At 45.3% G+C, this 14255-nt stretch overlaps 1 protein-coding gene across 15 annotated transcripts in view; it reads right to left on the bottom strand.

Annotated features, from left to right (window-relative positions):
- The window catches only part of gphnb (gephyrin b), an 82578-nt gene that overhangs the window by 48280 nt on the left and 20043 nt on the right, over positions 1–14255 (bottom strand). For 14 of the 15 annotated variants that reach the window (XM_034287864.1, XM_034287866.1, XM_020056454.3 and 11 more), the window contains exon 2: positions 3528–3606. In XM_034287864.1, the coding sequence (XP_034143755.1) occupies positions 3528–3606 (79 nt within the window). Of the gene's footprint in view, positions 1–3527; positions 3607–3718; positions 3754–14255 lie in introns of those variants that run through there. The other variant, XM_034287867.1, reaches the window with a different exon arrangement.

Genomic DNA, 14255 nt, shown 5'->3' on the forward strand with positions numbered 1-14255 from the left:
TCACTAGGGCCTGGCTGTGGAGCTCTCAAGGGTCCACAATTCCTTTCAACATGCCAGCAGTAAGTGGGGTCCCTGTGTGTGTGTGTGTGTCTTTGAGGGGACTGGGGCATCACGCACAACCCCCACCACCAGCCAGTCATGAGTACTCAGAGTGCTCTGTAAAGGGCTGGCTGGGATTTCTCTCTCACTCGATAGATGGGAACCCAGGCCAGCTCAGTATGGCTCAGTACACCTTGGGTTATTTCAGCTTGATTTTAGTTGTATGAAAAGGGTCAAATGTTAATGAGATCGAAAGCGTTCTCCCATTTCTGTCTATGAACGAATCCAACCGCCACCAGACTTGTCCTTCCCCACAACGTGATCCCGTTCCTTTTTGTCCATTGCACTCGTTTGACCAGTCAGCGGTTAGCATTAAGGCTAAGTGCCTGACCTTTCTGTCTTTTACATACACAGTGATACAAGGCAGGACAAATACTGTACAATGGTGAAAATCATAACATAATAGAACAAATATTTTTGTCCCCTCTGAGTTTTCTAACTTCAAACATGCATTTATTGCCTTGTCTAGTCGTAGCACCAGGAAGTGCGAGCGAGTAAAAAGATCAAGAAGTGTCCTGTGATGCACAACTCTCTGAGCTATTCTGCTTCTAATGAAACTGCTTGCTAAACCAGGAGGTTTTGCTGGCACACACACACTAGAGGTGAGCACACACACAATCTCAGTAGAGCTTGCAAATGCCTGACCTACCACAAGAAGTCACTAAAGTGCAACCCACCAAACGAGGGAACCCTGTCTAGCATACAGTTGGTTTGCCACAACCAGGATACAAACACTTGGCCGTGATGATACAGCTGTACTGCAAGGCAATGAGTTAGAGCATGGTACCACTCGGGACACACACCAAAGACAATATATGAAATAAAAAATACAAAATAAATGGCCTCTCTGCATGATCTTCCAATCTCACTTAAACAAAATATGTGATACCGCACTCCCATGTGATACTAAATAAACTATAGTTTATTCTTGCAAAAGTATAATTATGAAGGACAATCTACGACTGGCAGTTTTTCAGACAGGGAAACCCCAGGCCACGAAGGAATCCCAAAAGGTTAAGAATAAAATTGATGAACTACTGAAAAATCCATTACTATCATATTTTAATTTATTTAGACATAAATGGCAAATTGTCTGACACAGAGGAAGAGGATCTGATCTTTTTCCAACTGAAGCAGGAGCCAGGTAGGCAGTAAACCCAATCTATATTAAAGACTAGAGGCTTCTCACCTTCAAAGTTGCAAAATGCATTGAACACAGAATTAAAAAGGTCATACTGCAAATGATTAATCAGGATCCGACAGGTTTCTTAAAAAGGAAGATATAGTTAAAACAATAACTAGAAAACATTACGACAGAACATCACAACACTGCCGGGAAACAAGAGATGGACTTCATAGCAGATTTGAGACAGCATTTGATAACGGGGCTGCTTTTAAAACCAATTTATAATCCCACAGGCTAAAACATGGTAGCACAAGCTCCTCCACAGACATTTACAGACTAGCATTGGCTAGCTTAGCCTAGCTCGCTAACACAGAGCACAACCAGTCCAGTGGATCTGTCTGTCTCCTTCCGTTGACTGCTGCTCTGTGGCTGATAGGAGCTGCACTGTCACCCTTCTGATTTATACAGACGCTATTTTTAGCTGCAACAATTTGTAAAATTGACAAAGGATGTTACAACCCATGTCGCTCGAGGGCAGCAACGTGGCGTTGGCTGGAGCCCCAGGAGTATATTCAGTCAACCTTCAACATAGACACGAGCAGGAGAGGGGAACCATCCATCCCTTTGTCCTTGAGCGTGGGTGTCAGTTTCTTGACCTCTCTCTCCCCGCATCTCCCCCTGTGTCTCTCCCCCACATGTTAAGGTATGAATAGGATTCGCTGGCTGTGACTCCCGTCACTAGGAGGGAATATATAATGAGTTAGCGGATTGACTGGAAAACGTGCACACTGATATTGATGAGTAATATTTCCAAAGAGTTTAAAGAATGTATGTTTTATTGACAGAGTATGTGGACTGTGTATGTGGACTGTGTGTGTGTGTGTGTGTGTGTGTGTGTGTGTGTGGCGTGTGTTCGTGGGATCATTTATATAAGACATTTTCACACACACGCACACACACACACGTGATGACGTTTGTGGGATACCAATTGATTACCATCCAAAAAAATATATATTAACCATGACTTTAACAATTTACAACCCGATTATAACTCTAGCCTAAACCCCAAACCTAAAAAAGCTATTTCTGTGAGGATTAGAACATTTTTACTAGTCATGATTTGCCACTATAACAAACTAACTAGTCATGATTTGCCACTATAACAAACTAACTAGTCATGATTTGCCACTATAACAAACTAACTAGTCATGATTTGCCACTATAACAAACTAACTAGTCAGGATTTGCCACTATAACAAACTAACTAGTCATGATTTGCCACTATAACAAACTAACTAGTCATGATTTGCCACTATAACAAACTAACTAGTCAGGATTTGCCACTATAACAAACTAACTAGTCAGGATTTGCCACTATAACAAACTAACTAGTCAGGATTTGCCACAATAACAAACTAACTAGTCATGATTTGCCACTATAACAAACTAACTAGTCAGGATTTGCCACTATAACAAACTAACTAGTCATGATTTGCCACTATAACAAACTAACTAGTCATGATTTGCCACTATAACAAACTAACTAGTCAGGATTTGCCACTATAACAAACTAACTAGTCAGGATTTGCCACTATAACAAACTAACTAGTCAGGATTTGCCACCACACAGGAAAGGATGTACACACACACACACACACACATACACTACAGTGAGCCAGTCTATTCATCAATCAATCAATCAAATGTATCTATAAAGCCCTTTTTACAACAGCAGTTGTCACAAAGTGCTTTACAGAGACACCCGGCCTTAAACCCCAAGGAGCAAACAACAGTAGTGTTGGATATTCATGTCATGTATTTTCATTTTAAACACATGTAGTCTATTTATCCATGGAAGTCTTTGCACTGTACTGCAAACGGGGTACCCTAATAAAAGCCTAAATCCTAATCCTTCTCCACACATGCTGATAATGAGCGCGTGACAAGTCGGTTGACAGTCTGGCCGGCTAGTGGCTCCAGCGCTCTGTGAGTGTGTCCCAAGACAGCGTGACCAATGACCCAGGCCGCACGCCACAAACACTGGCTGTCCCATTACACAGTACAGGACATGACAGAGCTTTATCCACCATGGTACAGAACACTGTTCCCATTCAATTAACTGGTCCTGTTGTGTTTCAGAGTAGGACTCGATGTCCATTTAAATGTAACGTTATGACTTGAAAGTCAAAACTGATCCTAGATGATTTAGCATTAAGGCATCAGTAGCCCTATAATAGGCGTTTCCCTGCGTGTGTGTGGGTGTATGCGTGTGTGTGTGTGTGTAAAGACTTTGAAGACTTACAGGGAGGGGTCGTGTACAAGATCTTTGAGGTTGATTCCACTGCGGTCCTCTGCCAGGTTCCTAAAACAGCTGTCACTCACTGGATAAAGAGAACAAAGGAGAACAATTAAAAATCTGTAAAGTGTCATGTATTAATACATCCAAAATATTACTAAACCAGCCTTCCCAGAAACACACACACACACACTAACCCATCTGCAACTGTTGTACCCCTTGACTGATGAGCAGGTGTGAGCCACATGAGTCATCATTATGCTCAGATAGAGGTAGAATGACAGAAGGAGATGGAGATAGGGAACACAATTTCCCATGCCAATAAAGCTCTTTAAATTGAATTGATAGAGATGCAGAGATTGGATAGCGGGATGGAGAGAGAGAGAGAGAGAGACACCACAAAGGAAGAGACAAGGAGCCTGGTGGTCTAAGGATGTGATTACTATGGACAGTCTGATAGGATATAAATAGAGAGACATTGTAAGAACGCTGTGGCCACCCACCTATCTCCACAGCCTTGCCACTATGGAGACACCAGGAAACATTGGCATTTCAACCAGTCACATTAACAGAAGGCGATGGGGAGGGGGATGGGCTCAGGAGAAGACAGGGCGGGAAGGAGAGCAGGAGAGGGTAAGAGAGAAAAATGGAGACAGGGAGAGGGGAAAAGAGAATGGGATGGTAGCAATGAGAGGTGTGTAAAATGAGAAGAAGAAAAAAAGGTCAGGAACAGAGAGGATGTGAGATGAATGTGGGAGAGGAATGACAGAGCTTTGGGGGAGGTGAGGGGAGAGAAAGGGGAGGAGTTGAGCGCGAAGTGGGGAGAGGAGTAGGTTAGGTGAGACAGGACGGAAGGAGGAAGTGGAAGGTGAGGTAATGGGAGAGATAGGATGGTGAGGGGAGAGGGGGGAGGTGAGGGGAGAGGGGGGGAGGCGAGGGGGCAGATGTGTACACAGACAGCAGGCCAGTGCTCTGGGCCCTGGCAAATAAATGGCAGAGTGCTGACATTTGCACAGAGAAAGAGGATTGAGGAGAGGGACGGCGTCCGTGGAACACACACCACCCTGAATTACAGCAAGGAAGGCTGTGTGAACGTGTGTGTGTGTGTGCGTGTGCGTGCGTGCGTGTTCGGGCATCCGTGTGTTAGAGGGAACTTCCTTCAAGACTGCAGTATTCCTTACACACACAACCATTCTCACCCAGCTACCCCTTGATCTAAAAATAGCTGCTCCACTCTCCTACAAGAGGCAGCAACCGTTCTGAACCAATCAACACACACTGACAAAGGCATCGGTACCCAATACCCTACTCAGTGTCTACCCGTGTGTGTGTGTGTGTGTGTGTGTGATGGGGGAACTCCTGACTAAAGGTAATAAAAGGCTGGGCTACCCCTCCCTCAAGTGGGATAACTGTAGGAGAGTGAGCAAGAAATTGAAGGGCGAGAGAGAGAGAAGATATACGGGGAGAGAAATGAGAACCGGTCCCAAAAAAATGAGACCCAGAGAGATGGCGAAAAAAGAGGCAGGTGTAAAGAAAAAGAACAAAGGAGAGAAAAAAAGGGGAGCGTAGAGGGTGAGAAAGGAGAAAGAAGGGGTAGGTGAAGAGCGAGGGAGATATGGCGGCAGTTGAAACAGGCTTCAAAGGAATATGAATGTGATCCGGTGCAGGAGCTGAGCACTGGAGAAGGGAGGAGGACGGCGGAAGGAATGCAGATCTGCACCTTTTCCCCAGGTAAGCCTGCAGCTAAGGAACATGGGAGGGGCCGGCTGTTAAAACCCATCCCCTTGACAAAATCAAGCACCTCCTTTTAAGCCTACTGCGGGTCTGCTTCACTGCAGCTAAAATATCCACATTCACACCCGGACAAGAGGCTCCTCGACCCGACAGCTCTCCACTTCGGCTTGGGAATTGATCTCAAAGTCAGTTCATGTGTTTGTTACCTAAAATGACTAAAGCTAGGACAGAGACAAGGACTGATGATCGTAATAACAAAATCTAGGACAGTGACAGGGAATACGGATCCTAAAGACTAATGCTAGAACAGGGAATACAAATACGAATGGTTAAAGCTAAAACAGGGACTAGACCCCTGATAATTAGGTACAGTAAAGGCGTCTTGGAGAAGGTCATAGCATTTTTAAACCACCTCTAGCAGAGTGTGCAATTTCTCTGTTCATCCCCAGAGGGCGATATTCCCCATGACCCAGAGAGTCAATATCTACACAGGGAAACATTTACCGGACAGTGACAAATAGACAAAAAGATGCGTGCATGTTTGTTCTTTGACAATGTTTTGTGTCTTCAGATCCTGTGGCATTTCGCAAAACCACTGAGGCACTTTCAAATGATAGTTGCCTTCTCAAGACATAAACATTCCACCACAGCATTATACAGTCAGAAATGCAAATACACAAACTTACATTTATTTTGAGTCCAAGCTGACAAAACAGGTGGTTTGCCCTCTGAATCGTACAAGGAGATCAAATAATCTCACTAAAGCATGATATTCGAAATATGAAAATATAACTATAAAATGATGCAGAATTACTGCGATTTCAAAAATATTTCACCGATCATTTGCAAGCACAATAAATGTAATGTCACTTCTTCCGAAAAAGCAAAATATGTGTGAGCAGGATTCATTCATCAGTACAATCACAAAATATACAAAAAGCTTAGTTAACCTTCCACCAGCTAACAAAAACACAATCCCTAATTAAAACCAGGAATGGTGAGCCCAAATTATACAAATATTTAGGCCTCAATCAAAGCAAAACTCTGTAATGGAAGGTCAAAATATTGTTGGTGATGAATCACAAGTACTTTGAGGTCCACAATGTAAAAATGTAAAAAGAACCCCAACCCCTGATGGTGTCTGACTGACTACAAGCCATTTCACATTTTCTGCAGCAGCATTTATTGTGAAGCGTTTGCAATCTTTTCCCTTCTGATGAAAACCACGTGTTAATGTTCGGTGAACATAATCTCCACGGTGAATCACATATTCAGCGATGACATGTGTATTTAACATTTCACAAAAGTGCGTTTCTAAGATAAGCAATATGGGTACAAAGTGTGTTCAAGCATTTCCCTTTTGTTGTCCTGATATTGGCACTTCAAAAAGAAAAAAAATAGCTGTACTTGATTGAGAAAAACGGTATTTTGTACATATATGTATATATGTTTTTGTGTGTGTGTGTGTGTGTGTGTGTGTGTGTGTGTGTGTATCTGCTAGACTCGCTCCAGTGGCAGGATCTCCCCAGGCTAGGGAGTGGGTGTGGGAGGAGTGCAGGAGGCCAATGCCTTAGAAGCATTACACAGGGCAAAGTGTCTCCTCAGAGAACACTGAAGTCAGCATCCACATGGGATCCGGCTGTACACTCACTCTTTAAAAGGGTCAACACACAGCGAGAAGATGGAGGGATGGACACAGAAGACATACAAGAGACATACAAAGAAAAGGGAAGGGGAAGAAAAGAGGGAATGAAAAATGAAAGATGACTGAAAAAGATGGAAATGTATGCCCTCACTACAGGATAAGATGACTACTAAACGGCTTGAATTTCATTTAAATTAACGTAATAAAGAAATAGAATAAGTACAGAGATTAAGGGTTGATGGATGGAGAAAAGGACAAGAAATAATAGAGGAAATGGTGAGCAAGCTGAGTGAAGGAGCTGTTGGAATGAGACGAAAGGAGAGGAGAATAGCAAAAGAGAAAAGAGAGGAGGCGAAAAAAGAAGAGACTAAAAGAGAATGGAACAGAAGAGACGGCTTGACACTGCAAGAGGACAGAAGAAAGAGACGGTTTAACACCCTAAGAGACCTGAGAAGACAGAGACCCAAGGCCATGTGTGTGTGTGTGTGTGTGCGTGTGTGTGTGAGTTAGCGTGATAGGTGCGTGAGTGTGCTCTGTAGTATGTGATTGTGTCTGGTGTGTGTGCGGCAGGTGCACACGTGGTGTATTTGTGTGTCTGTGTGTGTGTGTTTGTTGTTAACAGGAGGGATTCTTGGAGTGTTAGTGTCCCAGCCAGTCAATCATTTACAGGGAATAAACCAGTCAGCATTCATTATACCCCAGGAATCCCATACTGACGGGGCTTCCCCTATACCACAGAGAAAGTCTAACACACACACACACACACACACACACACACACACACATGCACGCACACGCACGCGCATGCACACACAGACTCTGGATCAGCGCATTTTGACACGACTTCACAAATGAGCCACCACCTCAGGCCCGAACCATGCTTCGTCTACTGCTGATGTCAGCTACTTTTCTGAATAGGTCACTCATTATTCTACTCTTCCACTGCGGGTTTCTCTTAATACCTTCTTTGGAAGTTACAGTGGCAATCACAACGTGTGCCAGAAGTTGCTTAATACATGAAACTTTTCGGACATACGCAAACTGCTCTTCTCACCCATACCGATCCCTCGTGTTCAAACGTGAAAAGACTGGAATCCACATCAAGTACAAAACCTCTCTCTGTGTTTGCAAACGCTGCCGCACAAGGGGGTTGCGTGCAACTCAAAAAAGAAACACGGTTATTAATCCAAATGATTAAATACGTATTTCAGGCTATATGAATAGGCCCACATAAAACATACTGAAGTTCTTTCATCTCTGACATACATCATTCTGTGCCAACACCTTCCCAGTGGCAGAACACACCGACATGAGTCAAACCAACCACTTGATTGAGCCGTTATCCGCAGGTGGGACGGCTCACTGCTCCGTCAACCAATCAGCCTCTTCAGAAATGACATCACCTCCCCGGCTCCCTCCGTCTTATTGGCTTGCTCCGTGTCAAGTAGAACCCCTGGAGCCAGGGGCCGGGGATTAAATGGGCTTATTGGCGAATCGTGGTGCGGATCGCCCCCAATTTGTTGAGGGGTGGGAACAACATTTTACACGGGGCATTAAATGTTTCCCAGCCCCCTACTAGGGTACAGCTGGGAGCTGTAGGATAAACAACAACAGCAGCCTCTTCTAATTCCGAGGCAGGGTACATGAAATGAATAATGGCTTCCTGGTGCGGGGTAAAATATAGTAACAGCTATAACGACTGATAACCTAATCTAATATAAGCCTAGCGTATCTTAGCAACCCTGTTAATTCTGACTGGAGCAGTGGGGTAAGCAGCAGGAGAACAGCATCCATCAAAGAAACACCAAGTCGCTACACACACACACACACACACACACGCGCGCGCACACACACGCACACAGGTACGAGCATGCACACACTCAAATGTGCATGCACACTCACAGCAATACATGAACACACACACACACAGATCCCGGGGCTTACTGTAAGCATCCAGGAGAATGGAGGGGGTATTCGGCGGAACAATGGGATCCTAATCTGCAGGGCTGCATTTCAAAGCCTCTCTCGGCTCTCCACTCTCCACAACACTGTTTCCAGATAAGATTGGAAAACGCTATTTATATCCAACCAGAAGGCGAGCCAACCCATTGCTTTATTTTAGTTTATTTGAAGTTCGATCTAAATTAGGGTGGGGCGTTATGTAAGGGAGACAGAGTCTGTGCGACACTCGGCTACCTGCTACTGCGGACGCGCCCGTTGCTGTGAGGGGGAACAACCCAAATGGTAGCAGCAATGCTAACCACATTGGCGCCGCTGCTAATTGAGGAATCACGACACTAATTCCTAACCAAGCCCCGGCACAATCAACAGACATGTGGAGAGAAGTCGCTTGCTGCCACAGCCAGGATGAGGCCCAGCCTCTAATCTGACAGAGGGAGGCCGCTCTGGGCCATTAGGGCGAGAGGGCGCGGACTCTGTAGGTTCGGTGGAATGACGTCCGAAATCCCAGCCACTTCTACTGGACTAAAGAAAGCTATTCACACTGCAGGAGAGAGGTGGGAGAGAAAAGAGGGGAATATGCAGAAGCAATTGGGGAGGGAGGGGGGAGGGGGGAGAGGGGAGGAAATCTAAAGGAGAGGGGAGGAGAAGGGAAAGAGAGGTCTGAAGGGAGGAATGAAGGGAAATTAGACAGGTGCAGGAAAACTGAGAGGGAGGGGGAAGTTGAGAAAGGCTGTCTCAGCACCACAGAGAACAACAGGACCATGGAGAGATCAGCTGAGCACTAAACACCATTGTAGTGGTGAAGGCGAATAAGGAGGATAAAAGAGTGATGACACAGGGGGTGTGGCCATCCCTCTGTGTGTGCGTGTGTGTGTGTTGGAGAGAGCGAGATTATGCTGACCCTCACTGTTCACCTCAGCTTCAGAAGCCTGCTCCCTGTCAGTCTAGAACTGGGATTAATAAACCATGAGAAAGACAGAGCCCCAATGCCAGGCAAGGCTCTTAGTCAGCAAACTGGCACCAGAACAATATCTACACACACACACACACACACACACAAAGTACACACAAAGTACACCAAATTAGAGTTAAACCCCAACAACAACACACTCACACATTATCACATGCGATTGGCCCAGTCTCTCCAGTCTCTCCAGTCTCTCCAGTCTCTCCAGTCTCTCCAGTCGCCACCCCACTCACAAATGATCAGAATACCGTCCACTAGTTTTCTATCTCATAAACAGCTGACTTAAACGTTCCTATAAAGCGGCACTTTCCCGGCTACAAACTAAGCCTCGGTTGGAGACACATACCTTTACCTGCTTTCTCTCATTTGTACATCCGAGACCCCATGTCAATATATTATACTCTGTTTATTTATCTCTCCATCCTATTTCAACATTCATCCATATATATGAATATACGGTTTGTATGTAAGTAATAAGGCCCAACAGGGTTTGGTATATTCACTGGAATGGTGTGTCCAAACATTTGACTAGTACAGTACAGTATACACACCAATGTGCTAAAACATTATGATGACCTGCCTAATATGCTGTAGGTCCTCCATGTGCCAAAACAGCACCGACCCACAGAGGCATGGACTCTACAAGACACCTGAAGGTGTCCTGTGGTATCTGGCAACAAGACATTAGCAGCAGATCCTTCAAGTCCTGTAATTTGCGAGGTGTAGCTGCTGTGGATCGGACTTGTTGGTCCAGAACATCCTACAGATCAGGTCAATCAGATAGAGATCTGGGGAATTTGGAGCAACACTTTGAACTCTTCATCATGTTCCACAAACCATTCCTGAACAATGTGTGCTGTGTGACAGGGCGCATTATCCTGCTGAAAGAAGCCACAGCCATCAGGAAATAGCATTGCCATGAAGGGGTGTACCTTCTGTAGGTAAGTAACGAGTCAAATTGACAGCCACATGAACGCCCCCTCCAACGGCTTGTCGTCTTCCCACAGTGCATCCTGGTGCTATCACGTACCCGAGCGTCCACTCATCGGACCAGGCAACCTTCTTCCACCTCTCCACATTGTGTACCGCTCTCTTTTTCCCTCTTTAAGCCATCTTTACCCCTTTTTCCCCTCTCGTCACTGGAACCTTTTTCTTGTCCATTATTACTGTGCAGATATCCAGGTGGAGAGGCTTGTTGGAGCGTCCAGCCGCGGCTCTGCACGAAGCCCCCTGTGTATTGATCTTTTATTAACAAGACCAGAAATATTAAAGAGACATTTACTAATGAAGCCACAGAGTAAAAGTTGCAGACATGATTTACAGGGCAATGCTGGGGATGAAGATGGGACCTCTCTTTTCCCCTCACCCAGTGTTTTCCCTGTATCCACTAAATCTATGTCGCCACTCCAAAAACCATTATGCCAAAAGAAATACAGGTATTTTTGAGTCATAAAGAATGTTATCTTCCATAATTGGCATGCTATGGGTTTAGAGACCACACCCACGACTTTCTTTACAACTTCCTGTTTCATCCTCTCCTCTTTCCTGCCGCGTCCTTCCTCCTTTCTGCATCATCATTTCTACCCTCTTTTCTCTCTCACTCTGTCTTATCCAGACTAGTACCACATCAATGTGATTTGAGGGACACCCCTTTGGGCCAAGTCCCAATGATGATTACTAACTTACAGGGTTAATATCAGGCTGTCAAAGATTGTAAGATTAGGAATGAGTCTGCCAACACACGACAGTATATAATCAAGCCTGTGAAAGACTTAAGTAGGCAGTGTAACCATTGGCATGACAGTTCCATGTTGGGAGAGCCCAGGGTCAGTGTGCTAGCCAACTTCCTCATGGCATTTTAAGGGACCGCTTGCATTTGGCTTCTGTCAGCATGCACTTACGCGATTCTCGTTGAATATGCTGCATGTGCTCGTGTGTGTGTGTGCGTGGGATTGCTAAATGCACCACGTTTCTCTTTACAAATTATACACCAAAATATAATTATATTAACAAGATGCTGCTGTGAAAGTGGAAAAATATCCCAAAAAATGTCAGGTAGATGAGATCACGTGGGACCATTGAAGATCATTAGAAGGCAGATAATGTATGTATGTGCAAAAGGCACAACTAAGCTGCGAAATGTATATAGTTGCCTCCACAACAGCACATCAGTAAAAAGCTACAAAATGCCCATAGGAAAAGCCTAACATTATTTTTCATTGTCATACAGCAAAAATGTCAGGACAGAATTTTGGTGGAGATATTCCTCTTGTTCGTCACTTAATATTTTTGGCGTCGGTGTGATGGTGTGACAAAAGGACCAGGACCATATTTACCATTGGTAAGTTCACTAGCTCTTCTCATATTAATGCTTCGAAAGGTTCTGCGAGTGATATTATTGATTTCTATAGAAATCTGCTTACACGACCATCAATATTGCTGCACATTTCGGGACTCTACCCCCACCCTGCTTAAACCTTCATCTGATCCCCTGTCCCATTGGCTAGGCTGCTGACACAGGGAAGTCATTAGGAACATGAAGATCGGTGATTGGGCCACACACATATTAATGTTAGTTCCAAACCAAGCACGTTCATTTCAATTCATTAAATAAGACTAAAGATAAGAATAAGTGGTAAGTGGCCAGCGCTTAATTAGGATGTATTAGAGTTAAATGGTCAACATTAGCTAAAAAGGCTCTCTCAACCATCAGCTTTTAGGGGTTTTAAGTCAAATGCATGCACTGAGGAACTAATCAGATCAAGTATTGACTGCTTTAGCCTTGATGTGCACCCAGCTATTCTAAGAGCCCCAAATCAATGAGAATCTGGGATCGGGGCTTATGGGTAAGGACAGTTAAGACATTGTGGCTACAGGGTCAAGGTTTAGGTCACAGCAGACAGTTTGGGACCATTGACAGGGTCAGATATAAGGGTTATGAGTGGAACCGATACAGACCAGCGGAGACAAAACCTGGCAGGCGTTCATTAGGCCACGACGTAACAAAACACTGCAACAGAAAATCCAAAAATGAGCATTTCCTGTTGGCCAAGTTTCTCAGTTTCAAGGCGTATTTCTTTTGTTTCGCGCCCATGATCCTGGCTTGAGTCATGATGACAGCCTTGCCTGAAGAGACACAGCTGTCAAGCCCATTCAGGACAAGGGAACGTGGAGCATATTGAAAGTGACATATATTGGCTGTTCAAAATGTTTATCACTGCGGGGAAAGTTGATCTAAATCCCTCCGATCGGGACACGGGGGTGCTGGACTTGTCCCCCCCCTTTATGAAGTTGGTGGGGCCCGTCTCCCGCCGTGCTCTGCTCCACTGGCTGCCAGCCGCCACCACTCCAGTGACACCTTCAAAGGAAATCCCGCTGCACGTCAGCCGGAGTGGAAAGGCAAACCCGAAGGTAGGATGGCACAGCTGCAGCTTGGAGGGCATTGCGCAGGCACTTATCATTGAACCAGTGGACGAAAAACACAAATGAGAACTAGGCTGCGCGGGTGCAGCTCCTTGGCGCAAAGTTTTCCGCCACGTCTCGAAGGTCTGCGCCTCGACCTTCTGTCCACTGGTCCCAGCCACCCTGTTACAGTCTGGCCGAGAGGTCCTGCTCGTCTCTCGCTGTTGGCTGTCCCTGGCAGACTCCATCTCCAAATGACTCTACTGCCTGCTCGGTGAAACTACCAGGGTGTTGTACTAGCTCGGTAGGAGATTAAACTATTGCAAGGGTTAGGCCTCACCCCACACCCGCCCCCCCCAACGCTGGAACAGCGACGCTCTCTGGCCCATCGCACGCCGCTAACGGGTGTCACGAGGATGAGCGTGCAATGTGTTATTGCACAAGTGTGTGGGATTTCCAACGACGTTGGGGAGTCTTCGTGCGCGCGTGAACACACACACACAGCCCCAGGCCCAGCTGCACTAATGAAGCAGGCAGTAAGCAGCTACCTTCATTACATTCAATCCTCTGGACAGAGTCAGCCATTACATGCCAGCTTCCCACTGTTAGAGCTGAGGAGACGATCTCTGTGCTGAACACACACACACATGCAGACACACACTAACACACATGTACATATACGTACACATTATCAGGCAAAAGGGATGCGCGTGCTCATGCACGCATGCACACAAACACACACACACACACAGGAGGAAACACTTAGGGGTTTAGTTAATTGTGGAAGTTCAGTGTTACAGCATGATTTAAAGTCAATGTTCCCACATTAGCGATGAAGGCATGTCTACGGTAAACACTGTGTGTTGGCTCAATTGAAATTACCTTTACATTTTTATCTTGCACTGTGTAACACATGAGAAACCCAGACAGAATAGAGCCCTTGGCCTTCTTCTCAAGGCCTCTCCTTGCTGAGACTACATGCTGGGAGAATCTCCTGTTAATAAGAGGTGGGCGTTTAGCTCTA

The sequence above is a fragment of the Esox lucius genome, chromosome 18 (genome assembly GCF_011004845.1).
Source record: "Esox lucius isolate fEsoLuc1 chromosome 18, fEsoLuc1.pri, whole genome shotgun sequence".
Taxonomy (NCBI): Eukaryota; Metazoa; Chordata; class Actinopteri; order Esociformes; family Esocidae; genus Esox; species Esox lucius.